The sequence below is a fragment of the Ambystoma mexicanum genome, chromosome 8, assembly GCF_040938575.1.
Source record: "Ambystoma mexicanum isolate Mex_15411 chromosome 8, UKY_AmexF1_1, whole genome shotgun sequence".
Classification (NCBI taxonomy): Eukaryota; Metazoa; Chordata; class Amphibia; order Caudata; family Ambystomatidae; genus Ambystoma; species Ambystoma mexicanum.
This window is the reverse complement of record NC_090929.1, coordinates 1,125,050,572-1,125,072,036: the sequence shown is the minus strand read 5'-3', so window position 1 is coordinate 1,125,072,036 and position 21,465 is coordinate 1,125,050,572. Positions and strand designations below refer to the sequence as shown.

At 43.2% G+C, this 21,465-nt stretch overlaps 1 protein-coding gene across 4 annotated transcripts in view; it reads left to right on the top strand.

The window, feature by feature from the left end:
• The window catches only part of WDFY4 (WDFY family member 4), a 1,820,746-nt gene that overhangs the window by 936,712 nt on the left and 862,569 nt on the right, over positions 1 to 21,465 (top strand). For all 4 annotated transcript variants that reach the window (XM_069611160.1, XM_069611162.1, XM_069611161.1 and 1 more), the window contains one exon: positions 20,733 to 20,971. In XM_069611160.1, coding sequence (XP_069467261.1) covers positions 20,733 to 20,971 — 239 coding nt within the window. The remainder of the gene's footprint in view (positions 1 to 20,732; positions 20,972 to 21,465) is intronic.

Sequence of the window (21,465 nt, the reverse complement as noted above, 5' to 3'; positions counted from 1 at the left end):
TCCCTCCAGGCTGCGTATGCTACAGACAGACGTACGGGACACAGCCTTCTGTACGTCAGCCTGTCGGTGCATTGTCTAGAGACTGCAAATATTCACTCTGTCAATACTGTAACAATTATATCAACACATTTATATTTTTACAAAGGCAATCTGCATATTTCTTACAACATGTGTAATGTAGTTAATCTGAATAATATCAGTCATATCTCAGAACACTTTCTAACTTGGAACTGCACTGGTTGGCCTCCTTCCTTACTGACCGCCCCTCCCAGGTGACAGTGGGCTCTTTCTTCTCTCCGACCGCTCTCTCTACTTGGGGGGGTTCCCCAGGGCCCTATCCTCTTGACCCGGCTCTTAAACATCTACCTTGCTCCTCTCGCTCTCCTGATCTCTCCCTTCTCTCCCCACTTCCAGTGTTACGCAGATGACTCGCAACTCTTTTTCAAACTCCTGTCTTCCTCTCTTTCCTCCTCATCTGTCATCTCTGATTGCTTGTCTGCAATCCAATCTTGGTGTACCTCCAATGACCTCTGTCTTAACGCCAACAAGACTGAGATTCTACCTATCAGGACACCTGCTCCCTGTTTCCCCCTTGCCCTCTGGCGCCCCTTTGTGGATACTCCTCCCTCCCCTTCTTCTGAGGCCAGAAACCTCGGGTTATCTTTGACACCTCTCTCTCTTTCATTCCTCACACCCTGGACTTTGCCAAGTAGGCCCACTTTCAACTTCACCTCCTTCGAAGTATTCTCCCTTTCGTCACTTTTCCCCAGAAACTCAATGTCTCTAGAGCTCTGGTTCTCTCCAGGCTAGACTAGTACAACAGCCTCTTCCCTCACCTGCCCTCTTCTTCCCTCCGTCCTCTCCAACTAATCCAGAACAAGCCCGCAAGACTTATCCTTGGCTTCAAGCCCAGGGACTGTATCTCTCCAGCCCTGAAATCTCTCCATTGGCTCTCGATTGCTGCAAGGATACAATTCAAAACCCTCTGAATCATCCATAAGAGGCCATCTGGACCCTGGGACCATGCTATCTGCAACTCTCTCTTGCTAAATACTCTAGATCACTACAATACTCTGGTTCCAACTCTCTGCTGGTCAAAAGCTTTTCCAAGCAGAGAGCTGGTGGCAGATCTCTTGCCTCGGTGTTGGCTCCCTCCATTGGAACAGGCTCCCCCGCTCTCTCCATCTTGAACCGGATCTCCTCAAGTTATACAAGCTCCTCAAGACCTTCCTCTTCTCTTCCTCCCTCCCTCTCTCCCTCCCGTGCTAACCATCCCCACAGTAGCTGCAATTGGCGTCTAGGCCCTATAAGAGTCCACATTGGGCCCTGGCCTTCCGTCCAATCAACTCCAGCATCCCTTGCACTTGCCTGGGACCCCACTTGCCTGCCGGGTGTTGTCCCAGGTCTGCACTTTCCAATGGGTGGTCTCACCAGGGCTATCACCACCTTTCACACTTACCTATTCTTTCCATAACAGGCCCCCTGGCACTACCACACTGGGGGACCGTCCAGCATTTACCCCCACCTTACCCCCCTCTCTCTGCACTTGCATGTTCTAAATGTCACAAGGCCTTGCTCCCTTCCCTTTTGCCTGGTGGCGCTTCAAAACACTGTTTAGTTGCATAAGCGCCTTATAAATGACCAATAAAATAAATAAATAAAAAACTAAACCGATTGGTATCAACTTTGCATCATGTCTAACCTATACATGTTGACATTGTTCATTTTTCATATAATTTCTTCAAGCATTCTTCCGGACAAATATGCTATTTTTGTAAAAACTCAATTATCCGGCACCATTGGTAACACAATGGTGCAAAATATATGTATATGCCGGTTACCAGAATATTGGTTGTCCAAGACGGATAGCAAAGCAAAAAGGCTAGGTAACCAAGCTTCCTGTTTTCTCTGTTATCCGCCTCCAAAATTTTCTAGACCAGCATTGTCATAACCAGAATTGTCACTATTAAGATGATCAAGGTGTCCGGTTCACAATGCTTTTACTGTACTACTGATAATTGCTACTTAACTAAATAGTCCTCGAAGATGTATTCACAAAAAATACATGTTCACATCAGTTTACCACAATTCAGGTGATTTATTTTCATTGGGAAGAAGAAACTCTATCCGTATTTATGGAGAGAATTAAAGTTCAGTGCGATTCGAACATTTAGGGAGCATTTTTGTAGGGAGGAATTAAACCTACCCCTCAATTCACTCACTGGGAAGTCCTGCCAATCAGACGCTTGAATTTGTTAGCGCCTAATACACACCTTGTCTACCAATTTAATTTGTGGAACTAATGTCAAAATTAAGTGCCAAATTAATTGACCAAAACCATCCACATGTCATAATGATACATAGTTGCATTAAATCTAAGAGTATTTTGTAGAATATTTTTAAAACATGAATGTTTCATCGGTTCGACTAGAACTAACCCAGGACAAACCCATATATTACTCATTTTCCACCATATTAATCCAGAAATGTTCTGTATATCATTATTGCTGCATTGGACCTCTCACCATTATGCCTTCCTCGCTAATTGTATTGTTAATAGAAATATGTTCTTATGAATCACATTTTTCATGTTTCTTTTTCTTAACGTTTGATTAATTTGAACGAGATATATTTCTTCTGATGTTTACCACAACTTATTCATTGGACTCCGTCACCTTGGATTAGTAAATAATCGATATGCAATTGAATATACTTAATGGACAAAAAAATATAAATAACGTGGAGCGGGAGGTATGTTTTCAATCATTGTTCCTCATTTGGATCCTCCAAAGTGAGAGTAAACAATTAAATGGAACTTTAATGCTTTTTAAGGGTTTTGCATAAATACATGAACATCCACTGAACATTCAACATAATGACCAAAAATACCCCAAGGGCTTTTCATTTCCTCATCAAGATTAACCTTTATTCCTCATTTTCCCAATCAATGAGTGAAAGGTAATCCACTTTAATGATTATTCCTCATTCCAGCATTCCCTTTTTACCAAATCGAAAATGAATGAAGACCAAAGAAAATAAATCGATATTTTTGAATAACTTGGAAACATTCCATTCATGATATCCACTTTGTCTGATATAAAATTAGATAATGTTCATAATATTTCATATCTTGACGGTCATAGGGACTATTCCTCATTTTTGTGGAAAGTTGCAGGTGTCTCCCCAAACACATTTGTTATGGGTAAGGGAGACAGCTTCAGGTACACCTATTTCCTATAATCTAAAAACTCATTTGATCGGAACGTTCTTTCATGAACCTGAAATGAAATGTGCTCTCTGATATATACACATTTTTCTATCATCCTGCTTGTCGCCCTTTCCAACTGATGTGACCATAGACATGTTGGGCATAGGAAGTTAAAAAAAATGTCACTTTAAAGAAATTTGGAATGTGGGCACGTTACACTGCTGCATCCCTCTGCCCACTGTCCATACCCTCTTCACATTTGTCACCAAACAATGCTCACAGTTCCTATTTTTCCCCCTTACCGGCATGTTGGAATCAGTTGCATCTCTGTGGCTTGTGTTCTTTTTGGGCCCAATGCTTGGCTTTCTGTACCCTTTTTTATGGTCTGAAGGCGCTGGTAGGTTGAACGACCTTGGGAACCGAAGTTCAGATCAGTAGAGAGAGTAGAGAGAGTGAAAGGTGCATGTGAGCACCGGGTATGTGTGCAGCTGGTGCAGTATTCGTGTAATAGCTGCTTCTTAGCGGTAGGTGTGGTGGTTGAGAGATCAGGAGTATGTGTTAGTTCTGGCAGGATTTATCCAGACCGAATGTGGCTGCATTAGGCCTGAGGAGAACGCCTGGCTGGGGGGGGGGGCTGTAACTAGCAGTGTTTACTTAGAATGATGAGGAGTGTGCGGCGGATGTTCGTATGAGAACAGTTATACCGAATGGTGTCATAATATCTATGCGTTCTAGTTGAGTGGTGGTGTAAAGGAGAGAGTAAGTGTGGTGGTGTGATATGATGGGTTATATGCTCTTTCAAACGTTCTCTGCATTCCAAACCATCCTATATACGTCCTGCAATTCTATGCGCTCCAGTCTGTTCCATGTACTCCTATCCACTCCATGCACTCCAGTCTGCTCCACACACTCCGGTTCGCTTGACGCACTCATGCACTCCAGTCTGCCCCGCGCGCTCCAGTCTGCCCCGCGTACTCCAGTCCGCTCTACGCATGCACTCTTGGCTGGCCCACGCATGCACTCTTGGCTGGCCCACGCATGCACTCCTGTCTGGCCCATGCTCTACGCATTCAGCAGCTCTATGTACTCATCTATTCTACGCAATCATCAGTACTGGAAGCAATTTGCGCTCGTTCATTCTACGTACTCATCCGCTCTACGCAACACGTCCGTTCACTCTAGGCACTCGTTCGCTCCAGGCACTCATCCGCATTATGCCCTCACACGTAATATGCATCTGTTTTGCGCACTCACCCGTTCTACGCACTCATCCCCTTTACACACTCATCTCCTCTACGCACGCATCCCCTCTTTGCACTAATCCCCTCTTTGCACTAATCCCCTCTTTGCACTCATCCCCTCTACGCACTCATCCCCTCTACGCACTCATCCCCTCTACGCACTCATCCCCTCTACGCACTCATCCCCTCTACGCACTCATCCCCACTACGCACTCATCCCCTCTACGTACCCATTTTTTCATATGCACTCATTCGCTCATATGCACTCGTCTGTTCTAAATATTTGCCGGTCCTACCTACTAGTCTGTTCTATGCAGTCATCCACTCTACACATTCTTCCGCTCAGCTCATCTATCCCGCTCCGCTCATCCATCCGTTCCTCGCACTCTGCATGCATTCCTCACTCATCCGTTCTACATGCTTATCCGTTCTACGCACTCACCCGGTCTGTGTAACTCATCCTCTCTAGGCGTTTGTCCGCTTTATCCCTCGCATGCACTAAACCTTCATCTGCTCTACACATTGACCCACATACGTGATCACCTGCTCCCCGCACTCACCCGCTCCCAGAATTCGATAGCTCCCTGCGCGCATCCACTCTCCACACTCATCCGCTCTCCACACTCATCTGCTCCCCATACTCATCTGCTCCCCATACTCATCTGCTCCCCATACTCATCCGCTCCCCGCACTCATCCGCTCCCCGCGCTCATCCGATCTCCGTGCTCATCCGATCTCCGTGCTCATCCGCTCTCCGCGCTCATCTGCTCTCCGCGCTCATCTGCTCTCCGCGCTCATCTGCTCTCCGCGCTCATCTGCTCTCCGCGCTCATCTGCTCCTCGCATTCATCCACTCCCCACACTCATCCATTCTATGCACTCATCCGCTTTATGCACTCGCACTTCGTCCACTCCTCATGTATTATATCCATTTCAGGAGTTTAAAACTCTTTACTGTTTCCGTATGATTTACTCTTATTAACCACTTCACTGCTTTGATCTATTTTACTCTTTTAATTCTGGTTGTCCTTCTAGTTTATATTAGGGGTTATTAGCTGTCAATTTCTCGCATCAGGTAGTTTGTTGGATTGGTTTCATTGAGATGCTGTTAGTCTGTTTGGGTTAGTTTGGTACGGGATGGTTTTAGGGGAAGAGCCAGGTTTTTAGCAGTTTGTGGAAAGACTTTAAATCCTCAGTTAGGCAGATGTGGGGTGGGAGTGGGTTCCATAGCGTGGGGGCCAAGGCTGAGAATGACGATCTGCCTAACCTGACTGAGTTTGTCTTTGATATGACAAGGAGGCCGGCTGAGCTTGATTTTAGGGTGCGTGGGGGGTGATAGGGTTTTAGCTTGAAGATATTGAGGTCTGGTTTTATGCAGTGCTCGATGGGAGATGCATAAGGTTTGAAAGTCACCCTTCGGGCTACTGGAAGCCAGTGCAGCATTTTAAGGGCTGGGGAGATGTGGTCTCTTGGGCCGAGTGCAAGTAGCATTTTGGCTGCCGCGTTTTGTTCCCTTTGGAGTTTATTCAGTTGGTACGCGTGGACTCCGAGGTATAGGAGGTTTGCGTAGTCCAGTCTTGATATAACGATTGATTGGACCGCGGAGAGTCTGTTGGGAAAGGAGAGATATGGAAAAATGCGCCTAAGGGTTTTAAGGTGGTAGTGGCAGGACTTTGAGACGTTTTTGACCTGGCGCGAGAGTGTTAAGTCAGAGTCAAGGGTGCATCCAAGATTTTTCACTGAGTTGGAGGGGGTCGGTGAGTTGCCCATGGCGGATGGCCAGGGTAGTGGGTGCGGAAGAAGTTTGCCACATACCATGATTTCCGTTTTGGAGGGGTTTAACAAGAGGTGGCTTTGGGTCATCCAGAGTTCTATGTCAAGGAGGCAGGAGGCCAGGACAGGTCGGGAGTTGGGTTTTGAGTTCAGGAGTTTTAGAATTAGTTGAGGGTCGTCGGCGTAGTTATAACACAGGATGTTGGAGGAACAAATTATTGGTGGGAGGGTGATCAAGTAGAGATTGAACAGGAGGGCGATAGGCATGCTCCTTGTGGGACTCCCGTTTCAACTGGTCGGGCTTGGGAGGTATAGGTGGAGAGTGTCGTTATTTGGTACCTATCTTTGAGGAATGAAGCTATCCATTTGAGAGCGGAGGCACAAATTCCTAGGGAGTGGAGGCGGTCTAGGAGGATTGAGTGATTGTGTCAAAGGCGGCGGATAGGTCAAGAAGGATTAGTGCAGCGCATCCCTCGGAGTCTGCCGTCATTTTAAGGTTGTACCAGATTCAGGTTAGGGTGGTTTCAGCTCCGTGACGGGCTCTGAAACCTGATTGGGCGGGGTCTAGGAGATTGTTGGCTTCGACAAAGGCATTTAGTTGGGAGTAGGCGGTTCAGTCAATGAGTTTGGCAAGGAACCTGGTGTTTGAGATGGGACGGTAGTTTTTGGGCTCGAGAGGGTCGAGGGAAGGTTTTTAATTAGAGGTTAGACATGAACCTTTTTGAATGTGTCGGGAAAGATCGCAGAGGAAAGGGAGGCATTTATGATGGATCTTGCGTGTTCTCCTGCACAGGTGGAGGCGAAAATTTCTTTGAGGGTTGTGGCTGGGCAAGGGTCCAGCGGGGAGCCAGATGGTCTGCGGGCAGATAGAAGTTTGAGAAATTGCTCTGGTGATATTGGAGTAAAGGATTCAAACGTTGGTTGCGTATTGGTCACAGCTCGTGGGCTGGCCGTTATGGGGGGAGAATTGCCTGGTGGATGTAAGAGAGCTAGTTTGGTGGCTAGAGTATTTGTTCTTTCGAGAGCCGTGGTGTAAAAGTGGAGGGAGAGTGCGTCGCACAGTGATTGTGAGGGGGTCGGGACGGTCGTGGTGCAAGCCGGTTTGGTGAATTCGGAGATGATTTTGTGGAGTTCTTTGCTTGGGTTTTTGCAGGTAAGGATTCGGGAGTTGTAGTGGGCTTTTTTTGCTTTCCGGATTTCGGCCTTGTACTGATAAAGGTGTCGGGCCAAGGTGGCCCTGCTCCCCTGGTTTTTGTCTTTCTGCCATTTGCGTTCTAGGTATTTATATAGTTGTTTAGTGGTCTTCAACTCAGGAGTGAACCATCTGGGGAAGAGGCCACGGCGGGTTGATGGTTTGCAAGGGGGTGTTAGCTGCATCAGAGATGCATTGAGCCATGAGTCAAAGGCGTCCGGGGTTGTTTATTGAGTTGGCAGGTAGGTGGTGGAGACTGGAGGAGTGCATCAGCTAGGTCTGGGATGATTATCAGTTTTTTCCAGCATTTGCGTAGATTCGGAGGTTCAGATTTGAGTATGGGAAGCGGGTCGGGTGAGCGAATGGTGAACGAGAGAATTAAGTGATCGGACCAGATGATAGGGGTGGGGGTGTTTAAATGAATCCGGGTGTTGGAGCTAAAGATGGTATCAAGAGTGTGTCCTTTATAGTGAGTCGGGCCATTTATGTGGGGTTGGATGTTAATTGCATCTAAACCGTCAACCAGAGAGTGTGTCATAGGGTTGGTGGGGATGTCGAGCCATATGTTGAAGTCTCCAAGAAGGGTGAGGTTGGGATGGTTTAGTTGAAGGGTGGCAATAGGGTCGCAGAGGTTGTTTGCGAATTGTCTATCGTAGCCAGGGGGCCTGTAGATTATTAGGAAGCTGTGTGAGAGCGACGGGGAGAGGGATACGGGGAAATGACTTGGCTATCACCATCCAGTGAATTGGTTTACTTTGTGTGAGGGGATACATTCCAAGATTCACAACTGCGACTGATACAAAGTTGACAGAGAACCAAGTCAAGACCTAAAAGGCTGCTGACCTTGACAGGAGCTGAGCTACACCCAAAGGTGAGCTACATGCTTAAGCATTGTCCGACAGTAGGGTGAAGGCTGACCACCTACTTTCAAGGATTTATAAGGTTGGGAAATCCTCCATGTAAATTCATCTTGGATTGATCCATGTTGGGAAAGCACTAGAAACTCCACGTCAAAATGTACGAGTATCACTGAATGGGAAAGTAGCTGGACTGATGTCTATTACCTCTGCATAGGACAATCTGTTCACTCCTGGAAAGATCTCCATGGTCCTGAGGAATGCCTGTAGCCTTAGCTCCATCCCAAACAGGCACACAAAGCTTTGGGATCAACAATGCTTTTGCCAAATCCCCTGGGACTGTAAAATCACTACATATCAATTAATTTAGCAAGGAAATTGACTCCAGCTCCTGTGCATAGAAAATAACTACCCCTTATCCAATTGCAAGGAAAAAAAGAATAATGATTAAACAGTGAGAAATGTAGCACTAAGCTTGGTACAGAAGTCTGTTAAAGAAAAAGAAAGACAAATCATGGAAATCACTGTCTACATTTTAAACCAATAAATAAACAGAGGCAATTTCATTTTTGATTGATAGTAATTCGAAATAGGTCAAATCTTTATTGTACCTCCCCAGGAACATTTTCTTATCACTCCTGTCGGGTCACGAACACCCGTCTTTTTACCTCTTTTTCTCCAGATAAACTACAGGGTCCTTTCTTCACTCACATGCCTTAAGTACCCGTACCTGTATTTCTAACTGATCGACAGGTATCTAGAAGTGTAGTCTTTAATATATACAACACATCTTTAAATTCTACCTCAGTAGAAATTCCAGTGACAATGAGATGGCCACACCACCAACACACTCATAATATCCTTAACCATGTGAACCCTCAGATTTAGCTAAAGCCATCACTACCACAGTTTTGGGCACCATGTTATCAGATGCATTTTTCTTTCGGTAGATCAAAAGCTTAACGACAAAAAATAATTATATGGTGGAGATTCTTGCTATTGGCCAGACACCAACAGAAGAGATTCCTGTAACATCATCCACAAAGCACAACAGCCAAAATTCGGTATAGCTGGACACATAACGAACCTAAGGTACTAGAATGTAGCTATGACCTATGACACATTTCGGTCAAGCTGGTCACATAGCACATCTCTTGCACTCTCTAATCTTCATGTTCTCCCCCAGCACCCATCTATATGCCTGACCATCTTCGGATGCTTAATGGAGCACGGTCAGCCCACCTAACCCCTATCTCGGCCTAATGCGCATCCGCATTCTACTCATTTCAACAATCTACACACTTCGACTACGTTCCCCAAGGCCGTTCACCCATAAGCCTGTTGAGGCCATACTAATGGGATAAAGGCTCTATGTAAGTGAAAACTACGACTACTACTTAAGCTCACTCCATTAGATCCGAGGCAGCAGTGGTGGCCTTTCTACAGCAGGCCCTGATTCAGAAATCCACAGGGCTGCCACATGGGTGCCTCCTTCTGTTTTTTGGAAGCATGATTTGTTGAATGCATCATCTTGAGAAAATGCATCATTTGACCCCAGCAACTTGAAGCCTGTTCCATAAAGGGGGTCTCCTCCTCCTGGGGGTGTTTTTGTGGCTTTGTAGTTCGGTACCAAACAAATGGGAAAGAGGGGGAACAGTACGACAAAGAAATAAAAAAGAAACCTTCACAATGGTTAAGGTTTTCACAGTCATTGCTCTCTCTCTCTCCTTCACAACATTCACCCTACCCTGACCCATAGGCGGCACATATTGTACGACAACTGCATCGTGCGAGAAAAACTATAAGGTAACTGGATTTTGATAGCAGGGCTGGCACAGGGCTGGCACATGAAGGGAATCATGGCATATTTAGTCTGCTTTTCCTGATTGTCCTGCAAGCAGCACGTGCTGTCCCACCCATTTATGGAGAAGGGAGTGCAAGGACCAAGAGAACCTGAATCACGATCAAGGCCATTTTTCATATACCCCATGTTCGATCACAGTTTAGCCAGAAAAAAAGCTGGAATACTGAAAATGAACCAACTTTGGAACAGCAGCCATACATTGTCACCGAACAAATCATTTTCTCATTTTCTTGACAGAATACAATATAATAACTAAGGTCACCTCCTGAAGCATACTAAACTGTGCTAAGGAATCAGTATTTTTTAGGAATATTCCATGCACAAAAATCCAATACATATACTGAAGGGCAAATCCCCTACTCTGTGGGGGTCTGGGGAAAGAATTCAACAGGAATCAACAAATAATGACCCCACAGGGTATGAAGTAAGGGTGATACGGTATACCAATTACCGATGTTCACCTCATTTTCTCTAACCTCGAAAAACTGACCATTTTTGTACAAGACTATTGCACACAAGAGATACCATAGACTGGGTATGTTACTACTTAATTCCAGATGGTATCTTAACAAATCTGGCACAAAATAATTTCAAACAAAAGGGTCACTCTTGACTGGATATACTACTTCCTAATTTCAGACAGTATCCTAGTTTTCTCTGTCTATGTATGTTTTACCTCTTGTTTGCATATAATTGTGTCATAAATGTTTTCAGAAGATCATTACTTTAACTATTACACTTGACTAGATACAAAATCTTGACCAAAAACGAAACAATTTTTTTTGTTATTTTAATGAGGAACATAAGACAACTTTTTGTGCATGAGTCTCAGTACCATTTTACAAAAGTTTTTCTAAAGACGGGCTCAATTCTGAATACATAACATATTTCAGTCAAATTGTCAGCATCTGAATAAAACATGCACCATAAAAGACAATGATAATTAAGAGCAAATGTAACAAAGAAGATATACAGACATATTTTTTTAAACAATTCGAGAAAACAAACCAATGAAAAAAAGACTTTCCATTTGAAAAAAAACTCTGAAGAACACAGGAGATGAATTCTATTCCTATGGCAGAGAAATATTATAACATTACTCAGTTTTTACCCTATTTTGGTTCTGGGAATCCACATGTGTGTATTCCAAGGGTCCCCAGGAAAAGAAAGAAACCAATTATTGTTCCTTGTAGGGTTTAAGAATATGTGGCTGGTGTCAGCTTAGTTTATACATTCACACTAGCCAACCGCTTCTTACAATGCTGCTCAGGTCTACGTACATAAGAGCTGGCCTATCTGATGTAGGCACAGTGGCCAACGCTGTCAGCCAAAGGAGGTCAGTCAGGTATGGTCAAATACGTTTCGGCGGGGAGATCTAAATAGAAAACGCCTTCCTCAGGACCAAAGGTCAGATGTGTAAGATTTTAACCCCTATGGAAACAAACAGAGGGGAGGGGGAAGGGGGAAAAAAGGGAGAGGGGCAAAAATTAGAGTTAAAAGGCCACCCATATATGGCTGATTAAAAACTAAAAACATTCCAGTTTCTATCCAAAAATAAATGTGAAAGAAGCAGAAACAAATCGTGACTAAAGTGATAAATACCTCAACTGGGAATAGAAAAGAAGAGTAGAAAGGACCACCCAAGGTCAGTGAAAAGTAAAGAACCATATTCTAAACAGTATTGCTCGTGGCAGAATGCACTGTGTGCACATAGTCCAAAAAGTGATGAAAAAGTCAATGTGTGAATAGTTAAATTGAACAAGGAAAAGCCATGTTGGAAATAAGGCAGAGAGACAGATTAAATATTGAGTCCAGGTCGTCTAGATGGAATCAGACATTGAATAATGTAAGAGCAGATGGTGTGAAGTCAGCAACAGATCTGACTAGTGTGCCCGGCACCAAAGGGGGTAGCTTTACCTCAAATGGGGTAGTTGAACGAGTGTCTGGAGCCAAAAGCAGACTTTACCAAATTGGATGGTAGCAGCTAGCTGGGGGACACTAGAGAGCAATGTGCCCAGTATGGTATATGCGCACTCCACTTGCCTGAAGGGAAACAAAAATACAAGCCACAGTGTGTATATTTTTCTCTTTAACTCCAGATTCCTAAGTCCTAAGTAGTGATAAATATATTTAAACTAAACAATGAAAGTAGTGAAGCTGTAAGAAAAAAGGCTGTACCTGGAGCTATGGGCTTGGCTGATCACAGAAAATCGCATGTGTTCATATATGCACGTGGCTGGTAAAGCACTGATTGCTCATCTTAAATGGGTGCATCTGGAAATGGAAAAAAACAAATGCCGAGGTGGCATGTTCAGGCAACATCCTGACTGTGTGCTGCCAACGATTATAGTATTGGCTACGAGCGGCGGAAGACAGCAGCAGCGAGTTTGTACTCACCCGGCTCCCATGTGAGAAGAAAAGAAAACTCCGGTCTCCACTGCGGGGCGGGCATGCAAGTCTTCCAGAGTAGAAAACCGGCATGTACCGTCGCGTAGGGATGTCACTCAATATGCAGCAGATCGATCATGGATAACTAAGGAAGAACTTGAATATTTAAATCATTCAGAGAAAAGGACTCCCTCTTTCTACAGTCTTCCTAAAATACATAAAGACCAAATGCAGCCACCAGGCAGGCCGATTGTGTCAGGCTGTGGTTCCATCTTGGAACCTTTGTGTAAGTTTATAGATCTATTTTTGCAACCAATTAGCAAACAAACTGACACATACTTGAAAGACACTACAGCAACTATACAAATCTGTTTACTGCTTTAATGTGCAACACTGAAGGTTGATGGCTGGAAGGTTATGAATGAATCTTAACCATTTGCAATTGTACTGGGCAATCCTCCAGACCATCGTTTTTCAGTCTGCTACGCCTTTAGAGAAAGACGAGAATCATATGCAAATCAGGTTTGTCCCATCCCAAAAAGGTCACTGTAGCCTGAACTACTAGGTCACATGCCTTCTCCATGAGACCACAAGCAACTTCAGACATGTTTCAGCCTCATTGACCATCATCAGTGAAGTGTAGCTTGGGTCTCTAAAAACAGGCTTGGGACCCATGTCTGGGCATAACCAACCCACTCATGTTGACAATTGCAAAACTGTAGGTTAGGAATTAATCTTAACCCACTTTAATGCTAGCTGTCATTCAACATTAGAATTTTGAGGAATTGCGATCACTTGTTTAATTGTTGCCCACTTCAGATTGTGTACATTATGTTGTTTCTCTGTATAGTGAGTGACGAGAGGGGCATTTTCTACTTAACATGATCTGTTTTCACAAATCCTCTCATTTACCAAGTTGTGAAGGCAAAAAAATGATGTATATACTATTATCACATTACCCGATTTATATCGTATATGATTCTGATTTTAAAGGGTCTTAGTGAGATTGACAATTTTGAAATGACACAGTAGTCGATTATGGTCTTTGTTCATTCTTCATATGTGTGGTTACTTTATCAGACACTGGTGCAGAGGACTTGCAATCTGGGTCAATGCACCCGTGATCCAGGTCTATTTGTATTTAATTCTGATAATAAATCAAATATTGATTTTTGGGTGTCGAGCAGTCCACTTAAATTTGGCAATTAAACAAGCCATTACCAAGATAATGAGATTATAAAGTCTGGAACTTTAATGTTTTATTGCTTGAATTCTCTGAAATTATTTGAAGAAAGATTTATTAATTGAAGGAGGCAATGTTAACCAAACCCACGTGAATCATGCGATTCATCAGAGTGGTGTTGGGGCAAAAAGACTAGACAACTTTGCCTCCCAAATGCATCTCCAGGTTTCTTTATTTTAAAGAAAAGCATACGTTCACAAGGTCTGTGATTGTCACTACTCAGTTAACAATATGCCAGCTGCACTTATGGTTCTTTAATATCGTGCATGCAATGGATGGGGTTCACAGAATAACTCTGAGCCCAAATAATCTAACCAACTCAGGAAGATGGCAAAGGTTGCTGTTTTATTAACAATTACCTAAAACAGGGAGGTTACAATGGACATCAACAGACGTTTGCTCAGTTCTTGACAAATTTCACATCCGTATATGCAAAAAATATATCAGCAGTTTCATTATACTATGTGGCAAATAAGAAAAACCTACGAGGGATTGTGATACGTTAAAGGGGAACATCTAAGTTTACTTTCTATAAGGGCTGGGATTGTGATTGCTATCTACTGTCAGGTGAACAACTTATGCCTACCTCTAAAACATGTAATCTTCAACACTATTAAGTACACAGTATATCATTGGCTCTCACACTATAATGCCCTTCGTTGTACAGCCCTCTACAATTGGTTGGCACGCTCGTACCATGTCTGGAACATTCAGTTCACTTAGCAGCATGTAAGCTCATACCCAGGTGCCAGGAGGTGGACTTGACTTTACCTCCCCACCCAATTAGCCCAACATCTCTCATCACCATTCCTCCTGCCACGCAGATTGTCTCTGAACTTGGCCTTGCAAAGTATCCTTGTCTTTGGGAATATATGGGAGAACATGCTTTCACTATCATTGTTCTAGGACTCCAAGCTCAACTCTATTTCCATCCTCAGCTCACGTGACAAGAGACCATTATTCTGGTCTATTCTGCAGTATCTCTTAAATTAATAAATCTTGGCATGAGGTTTGATGTGTGAAACACATGTCGACAGAGTAAAAGCTCTGGTGCACATGAACTTGTAGAATCTGATATGGTTACGAAATATTTCCAATAAAATAAAGTGTATTGGTCTTTGAGACGTATAACTTTGTATGAGAATTGCTGAGCACACCTGATAGTGTTCAACCTAGAGAGCAATATCTCATGGACCAAGCAGCAATATAGTCCTTCATGCATCCTATTGTCATGGTCCATTTATTAAATCCAAATCACTGTATCAACAGAGGAGCAGGCACAGGTGTTCTGCCATATCGGTATACTGCTTACAAGTTTTGGGACCTTTGAATCATATAAACTATTTAACCACTTTCGGGCCACCACTTTTCTTTGTGACGTACAGTGGCACCAAATGTTGAGAGGACACGGTGGTCCACTTTTCTGGCAGAAGAACAGTCTAGCGAAGGATAGTGTCGGACAGATGTTGGGCATTAAAGTGGCTCATGAGTGTTTCTTTTTTTTTATATGAAATGAAATAGTTGTCCATTTTTAGCTTTTTCCGTTGCTTGATTTCTTTTTTTAAATCAAAATATATCAATTATTTGTGCTCCCCATGTCTCAATTTTTCAGCCAAACAATTTCAGTGTTATTTATCTGATAAAGGTTTCATATGTTTACAGTGACTTATTCAGTCGTTTGTTTAACCGCTGCATTGCTATTTAAACTTATGATAGTCAAACCTTCAAGAACCTCTGCCATTCCAATGAAAATTCCATACAAAAGGCAATCACCATACAACAATACTATTAACACAAAGAGCTCATGTGCCCCACACCCACATCAAAGGGATTGATGCAGTTACATGATTTGAACTTGCGTCCACTGTCGTGGAATGGGTTGTTGCGTGCACAATTAGGTCCTCTTTCAATCAGTGCAGCGGTATGAAGGAAAATATTAATTTAAGTTCTCTGAGGAGTTTGCACAATGTGTGGCTGTGCAACTACATAAAGCTAACTGAAATGCGAATGTGAATGCAAATGTGAAAAATTGCTATGGTCACATCATCAGTTATGCCTACAGAAAGCATCTGGCAAACCAGCACATGGGGTGACATGTGTTATATTCCGTTGCTGTTGATAAACACAGCACACACAATCCAATAGTCCAGTGTGCCCAGTAGATGCTCCGTGAAAATTGCATTTAGAAGTGTACCCAATAGCCTCTGTGAGAGTTACATTTAGAAGTGTGCCAAATACCCTCTCTGATAAATTGAATTTAGAAGTGTACCCAATTGCCTCTGTGTGGAAAATTGTACTTAGAAGTTTCGCCCAGTAGCCTCTATGGGAAAGTTGCATTTAGAAGTTTGCACATTGAAAAAGCATACAACCCATCATATCACACCACCACGCTTACTCTCTCCTTTACATCACCACTCAACTAGAATACAGAGATACTATGACACCATTCGGTATAACTGTTCTCATACGAACATCCGCCGCTTACTCCACATCATTCTATGTAAACACTGCTGGTCTCACACCCCCAGCCAGGCGTTTTCCTCAGGCCTAACGCAGCCACATCCGTTCCGGATAAATCCTGCCAGAACGAACACATTCTCCTGATCTCTCAACCACCACACCTACCGATAAGAAGCAGCTATTACACAAGTACCGCACGAGCTGCACACATATCCGGTGCTCGCACGCACCTTTTGACTCTCCCTACTCTCTCTACTGATCTGAACTGCGGTTCCCAAGGGCCTTCAACCTACCAGCGCCTTCAGACCATACCAATGGTATATAAGGCGCTATATAAGTGCAAAATTACAATAACAATAACAATAACAATAAACTCCCATAATTTCACATTAAATTCTACATTCCCTAATACTAAATTAAGCTTATGTCTAAACCTGAAGACGGCACTCAACAATCGTGGAGTCTAGCTATAACCCTTACATAAGACAGCACACAAAGACAAATATCTTTTATTTTTCACAAAGTTATTTTTTAAGACCTATGACACAGTTCCAAAGGCATTCTGGGTATTCATCATTTATTTTGGAGTCCTTCCTTAGGTAATTGTATGACATGCGTATGGTATGTGATTAGGAATTTCTAATGTGTACTCTTGGTTTCCCCTTGATGGTGCAGAGGGCCTTGAAGTGGGTTCTTTTTTCAACTGGCATCCAGAGCTACGCTCTAAGAGCAGGTGTCACGTGTCCCCTCCTTTTCAGCATAAATAATAGTGTAGCCACAATATATCGGATCAGTTGTACTGTGTTTGTGAAGTAGTCCGGTATACCTAGATAAATGCTGTTTGCATATGCAATTCTTGAGAGAACCAGTGCTATGACTACAGACGTTCTGTATGGGAAGGTGAGATAGGGCATAACCCATCTGATTGAGTGTCGATAGTAGAAGAACATTTTGAACATTGAATTGACTTGGGGTTCTAGCATGAGGGTACTGTCCATTAGTATGCTACGATTCCTGATCACTTAGATATTATCGATTTCCAGAGACCATGGTAGGTGTACTAGGGTTATGTTTTAAGTTGTTAGTAGCTGTCATCCATTCGCTTATTTATGTGAGACAGTTGCTGAGGTTGGTGTTGGAGTTTTCCCTGTCTGTCATTTTGCATGTCTTCATTATCGACAGTATAGTTGTAACAAGTGAGCCCATATGTTTTTATGATATTCATCAATTGGGCCATATAGATGTTGGAAAGAAGGGGTGAGCAGCTCAAATCTTGAGGAACTCCACAAGGATTGAGCTTTGGGTTAAGTCTGTGGGTTCAAACTGAAAGGGAGAAGCCAGGTGATTTCTGTCCTGTCTGTTAATAAAATATCTCATCCTCTGTAAGGGGGTGTTATGGAGTCCAGTTTTTTCAAGTGTACTGATTAATGTAATTTGGCGGTGTTTAAGGCAACTGAGATGTCAAGGTCTATGAATGCCATGGTGGTGTTTTCTTCTGCAGATATTTTGAGGTCATCCCAGAGGGATACCAATGCAGAGTTGGGCCTCTCCGTGGTTTAAAACTGACCTGTCAGCAATACAATAGGTTCATCAGAGGGGTTCTGGAGTGGTGGTTGTTGCCAGGGATTTGGTTGTTAGTTCTGTTCCTTATTTCTGTGTTGACACTCTGCTCTATATTTGATCATTTATTTCTGTGGTGGTTGGTGATATCTTGGTCCAATTTTTGGGTTGGTGTTGGTGCTTTGCTGCAAGTAGTAAAGTTTGTATGCTTTTAGGATTTCTGATTTATATTGTTTGGTCTGTCTTTCATAGGCAGCCTTATGTTATTGGTTATAGTGTTTCCTCCATGTTTTTTCTGGTATTCTGTTTCTTTTTTTCTAGGTTCTCAGACAATGATACATTTTAGTGGTGTGAGGATGCCGTGTGCCTCAGTTACCCAGTTCCGTAGTGTTGCTAAGATTTCTTACGGAAGTAACACATCTAATTCATGGGGTTTTAGATTTGGCTCTTCTATTAAATGTCCAGGATATTCAAGGTTTAGTGGTCTAAAGCTTCCAATCACAAGGAGGTGGTGATTGTTGGACGTTTGTGCATCGGGACTTTACACACTAGTGTGAAGATAGTAAAAGGTATCATTAGATGGGAACTCCATGGTACCAGAATTGGGGTTGGTTATTAGGACTTTATAACAGAGGATTGCATCATGGGTGTGTCCTGCAGCATGCATTGCTCCTTTTAACATTTGTTTGAGGTGGTAGCTGCTCATGTAGGAGTTCAGCCCTCTGGGTGCAAACCAAATGTCGACATCTCTAAGGATGCTTATGTGTTTTGTGTTCTATAGTAAGATAGAACATTATATCTGAGACGTTTTCTTTGAAGGCTTGTTTTTATGAGGATGGTGTATAAATAAGTTGGAAATATAGGTCGGTTTGATGATTGAGAGAGGGGTTGATCAGGAGTCTTTCAGATTCCAGGAGGTCTGTGTGGTGTGAAGTCGAGATTTTGACATGTCCCTTGTGTGCCACAGTGACACTGCCACCTTTTGTCAGTCCAGTTGACTTGCAGGGATTTAAAGTTATTGCTGGATTCGTGTGGTATTTGTAATTGTTTTTGGAATTGGTTATTTATAACGCACTTAATACCCAGAGGATTCTAAGCGTGGATCCGGGGATCGAACCTGTGTTGCTCCACATCATCTTGTTTGCAACACGAGCGCATTGCCCCTGAGCTATCCTCCCGTGACTATTACCCTCTAGTCGTCCAATAACATATTTCCATTAGGAAGAGAATGTGGGTTCCTCCTTCGCTAAGGAATTCATGGCTTTCAGTCATGTGTTTGTAGATGGATCTGCCTCTGGGACCCAGTTTACTGTTGTTGGCTATCCTGTTCAAACTTCTGTTTGCATATCAGTATTCAGTTGGTCACATGGTTGATTGGTTATTGAAGGGCACAGCCTCTTAGAGAGTGTTCCTTTCTTGATAAATACATCCAATAGGTTGCAAGTTGGCTTGATTATTTCATAGGTTTCTTGATAGTTTGAAGCGGCTGTTCCGTCTTTGGTGCGTGCTTAGGACTCATGTGTTTAGGACTCATCATTTAGTCCATGATGGATGTTCATAGTAGACACATTTCTGCAGTTAAAGTTCACTGGTGTACATGGGGTGGACTCTAAACCAAATACCTGTCATGTTAAATCAGAAAGAAATGCCTGCCTGTTATATCAAAATGTGAGAGCAGAGGGAGATCGGAATCATTTGTTTTGTTTGCTGCCTGTTACAAGAGAGGAAACAAATGTATGTATATATCTGCCTGTTACAGCTAAAACACATCTCCTCTGGTTCAGGGTAACAGGCTGATGACATGTCATTTGGTGAGGAAGGGTGTAATATAGCCTTAAACATAAGTGAATGGGTCATTATTGGGGATAATAACCCTCCCCACATGTATTGCCCAAGTCGATGCCAAGGGCCATTAAGTCTGGAAGGATCCTTATCGCAAGCGGTAGTTACCCCACATGAGGTCTATAAGGCTATTCGCACGTAGTGGCAGTAGCAATATAGGTTTTGGAGTTGTGATGGTGAAGTAAAAAAACGCTGGTTTAATACTTTAATTTATTTTGCAATATTTAAAGTGCACGTTTGTATTTGTAAGGTAGGCATTTTAATCATAAACTTGGTTTAACTGGAACAGTTTTAGTTTGAGCAGGGATTATGTGTAATATAAAAATGAATACATTCTCTATAAGAAAGTAAAAGCATTGTTCCTATTTCTAGCTTTCACTGTGTGTGTTAAATTGTATTTTGCCTGTCTCATTGAAGGTGCTGTGAAAATAACTTGCTAGGAAAGCGTTTGCTTCCTGATGTTTCTCTGCCTGCTTCTGAAAGCAGATTTGGAATGCAGTCAATAGCTGTAGTTACCAACTGCATTATTATTGCCTTAGAGGAGGTCAATAATCACCTCTATGTGTTGACATGTGTAAGCAGTATCATTCAAGACTTTCAGGATAGCCAAAGATTATGTAAATAGCTTTCATTTAAATTCAGTTCATTCAAATACCGTTTGTGTGGATGTCAGGAAAATATGACATGTATTTGTGTATTGAAGACTTTATTCCAAGATTGACTATTCAAATATTAGCCAAATATGTAGCTGTTGTCAATGTATGCCATGTACATATTTACTTTAAACAGATTCTCTTGTATATACAGGGCAATAAGCCCACCTTGACACGACCTGAATCTTCATTGTGTTGATTCTCGCAGAATGGCTTCTTCATATGTGCAGAAGTTTAACATTTGTCATCCCTAATGGTGGGGCCTTGCTCCCAAAGAGTGTGTGTTGAATTTGAGCGAAAGAATAATATAGATGTAAAGACAGAGTAGTCAAATGCGTAATCCCAAAGGACATCTGTGGAGGGGTATCTTGTGAGTATGGCAGTGGGATTTGGGGTGTGTAAGTGACATAGGCAGCAAGAGCCACTAATCACAAATCTATGCACTGTTGCAGGTCGTTGAAGTCCCTGTTAACCAGAGAGAGCATCTCTTCAGCAGCCTCTACAGTAGCCTGAACCGCACCATCCTGTACTGCCTGTCTGGGGCCCGCCAGACCCTCACCGACCTGCTGAACCTCCAGGGGCTGCTGAAGGTGCTCATGGAACGCTGGGACATTGTCTTTGCCACTTACAACTCTAACATGAGCTTCATCACCTGCTTCATCCACTGCCTGTTCCAGATCCACTCCGGGAGGTATGCAGAGGCTATGTTACAGTGTGCTATGCTCCCATTGGGAAGGGTGTTTAAAGACATGCTCCACAAGGTAGGCAGAGACCATAGTGCAGTATGCTGTGCGCCCAGTAGCAAAGATGTTTACAGAGCTGCTGGGGTTGGGATGCAGAGACCATAGTGCAGTGTATTATGTTCCCAGTGGGAAGGGTGTTCCAGATCCACTCCGGGAGGTATGCAGAGGCTATGTTACAGTGTGCTATGCTCCCATTGGGAAGGGTGTTTATAGACATGCTCCACAAGGTAGGCAGAGACCATAGTGCAGTATGCTGTGCGCCCAGTGGCAAAGATGTTTACAGAGCTGCTGGGGTTGGGATGCAGAGACCATAGTGCAGTGTATTATGTTCCCAGTAGGAAGGGTGTTCTAGATCTGCTCTGGGGGGTATGCAGAGACAAAGGTACAGTATGTAATGCTCCCAGCTGCAAGGGGGTTCACCGAGAGACTGGGACCCAAGATG